The following is a 2,500-nucleotide window of genomic DNA, read 5'->3' as shown; positions in this document are numbered from 1 at the left end:
GAATAACTTTAGAATTTTGTAAAGAACCAATTTAGATTGAATTGACACAGTTAAGTCTATGCTGTGTTTTATTTTACATTTGATTATTCAATTTCTGAATACTACTGATTCTACCGAACTCTTTTATAAGTATAACAGAACAATCATCCTATTTGATTACTGTCTGAATCCTTCAGTGATCATCTGGTTCAGGTGAGTCTGAGCCCTGGATGTTACTCTATATAAAACAGATTTCTTATTATTTCACTGGGAAGCACCCTGCGACATCTGTTCTTGAAAAGAGCTGTATAAATCACTTATTTCCAGCAAAGCCTCTATGTGTTAGTGTACGGTGTCTGTGTCAGACTCACAGTGTTGGTTTGCTGGCTCACAGAGTCACACGGGGGGGTCTCAGACAGACTGCTGGAGGTGGAGGCCTGCTCCTCCTTCTCCTGTACCCTGTGTGCCATCTCCAGATCATACTCCTCCTTTGACCTCCTGCAGATACACAATACAGCACAGCTGATGCTGAGGAGTGTTCTGATCGACAGCGTCCCCAAACTCAGTGAACACAGGGTACTGGCTGAACTCTGAACACACACTCAACCGTCTGCTTTCACTTTATTGTCAGGTGTCCTTGTTACGATGTGATTACAGTTCCCTTGTTTTAATTCCCCCTGATCTACAGCCAGGGGTGGAGGTCTAGCCTCGGTTTTAACAGCCGTTGTGTGGAGACCGAACATTTCAATTCTATTAGAGTCAGCAGAGCCTGTGCTGTGTGGGGTGGTATATCGGCCACCCAAATTTAATAAAGTTCTTATTAAGGTATTTTCTGAATTCATAGGGGAAATTTAATTGAAATTTGACAAGTTTTTAATTGTGGGGGATTTTAAGATCCATCTCTGCTGTCCAGCGTACCCCCTAGTGAAATCTTAATCTTGTGCAGTCTGTTAAGGGTCCCACACATGAACATGGACATATATTGGATTTAATTTGATCTCATGGCATTTCTTTGTGTTATGTAGATGTTTGCGATGCAACTTTCTATGACCATAAACCAGTCATTTTTGGGGCATCTTTTCCATGTAATTCTCTCTTTGCAGTACTTCAGTCTGGGTTCAGGAAGCATCACAGTACAGAATCTGCACTTTTAAAGGTTCTTGATGAAGTTTTGTTAACTGTGGACTCAGGTAATGCTGCAGTTCTGGTGTTCTAGTGCAGCATTAGACACCATAGACCATAACATTATTATTGCACGACTTGAGCAATTGGTAGTGTTTCAAGGTACGGTTTTAAAATGGATGAATTTATATCATCTTTGGCTCCTCTCACATGTGGGATTCCCCAAGGATCCATTTTGGGTCCCATTTTGTTTTCATTATATATGTTTCCAATTGGGCCTATTTAAAAAACAAACATTGCACATCATTTCACTGTTGCGCTGATGACACACAAGTATATTTGCCAGTACAGAAGGAAAGTAGCTCACTACTAGGGCCTCTTCTTGCATGTCTGAATGACCTGAAAACTTGGTTGGATGAGAATTTTTTGCAAATGAATATACAACAGAGATTGTGTTTGCACCCCCAAATACATATGGGGCCCCAAAATTTGATTTAGCCCCTTTATCTATTCATGGTTAATCCATGGTAAAAAATGTAGGGGTACTTTTAGATGAATCGTTGAAATTTGACAGACAGATCAATGCTGTTGTCAGATCAGATCAATTAAGAACACTGACAAAGGTCAAGCCATTTTTGTGGTTTTATGATTTGGAGAGAGTGATGCATGCTTGCGTGTCTTCACGTCTGGACTATTGTAATTCCATGTATGGGGGGGTTAGTTGGTCCACTTTGTCTCCATTTGCAAATTGTCCAGGATGCTGCTGCAAGATTGCTGACAGGCTCTCGGAAACGGGACCATATTACCCCTATTCTTTCTTCTCTACATTAGCTGCCAGTCCGTTGTAGGATTGATTTTAAGATTTTGTTAAGTTTTTAAATGACCTTGAACCACCATATCTTTCTGATTTATTACAACCGGTTTTTTATTTAGTGATACTTTGTCATTTAGTGTTGTGTGTTCAGATGTCTCTGTGCTGTATAATATTGCTGTGTAATGTACGTTTTTCTTTTGTTTTAAAAGATGTACAGCACATCGGTCAACTAAATGTCTTTTTAAAGGTGCTTTACAAATAAATTGCCTTGCCTTACAGATTTAAGTACAGAGTAATATTAGTTAACTATTTGTACTTACTACATAGTTAGGGTTAGGGTTTGTCTTAGGGTTACTTGCATGTAATTATGCAGAATTGTTATTATAATAGTAAGTACATGTAACAAGGACAGCTCATAATAAGACGAGTCCTCTGATCTGCTGTAAATGCAGTCTCTGGCGGTCACAGGTGAAGCTGGCGAGCTCTAAATCCAGGTCTGGATCCAAACATTTGTCCTGAGCAATGTGATCTGTAGCTAACCCTGATCTCTTAATGGCATTCATTAACGTTAGCATCTTCATGAAC

The 2,500-nt window shown here is 39.6% G+C and overlaps 1 protein-coding gene across 2 annotated transcripts in view; it reads right to left on the bottom strand.

The window, feature by feature from the left end:
* The window catches only part of cfap36 (cilia and flagella associated protein 36), a 13,167-nt gene that overhangs the window by 5,061 nt on the left and 5,606 nt on the right, over positions 1 to 2,500 (bottom strand). Inside the window, exon 6 of one of the 2 annotated variants that reach the window (XM_059565586.1) lies at positions 351 to 477. In XM_059565586.1, the coding sequence (XP_059421569.1) occupies positions 351 to 477 (127 nt within the window). The remainder of the gene's footprint in view (positions 1 to 350; positions 478 to 2,500) is intronic. The other variant, XM_059565587.1, reaches the window with a different exon arrangement.

The sequence above is a fragment of the Carassius carassius genome, chromosome 14, assembly GCF_963082965.1.
Source record: "Carassius carassius chromosome 14, fCarCar2.1, whole genome shotgun sequence".
NCBI classification, from domain to species: Eukaryota; Metazoa; Chordata; class Actinopteri; order Cypriniformes; family Cyprinidae; genus Carassius; species Carassius carassius.
This window is presented reverse-complemented; position numbering and strand designations above follow the sequence as displayed.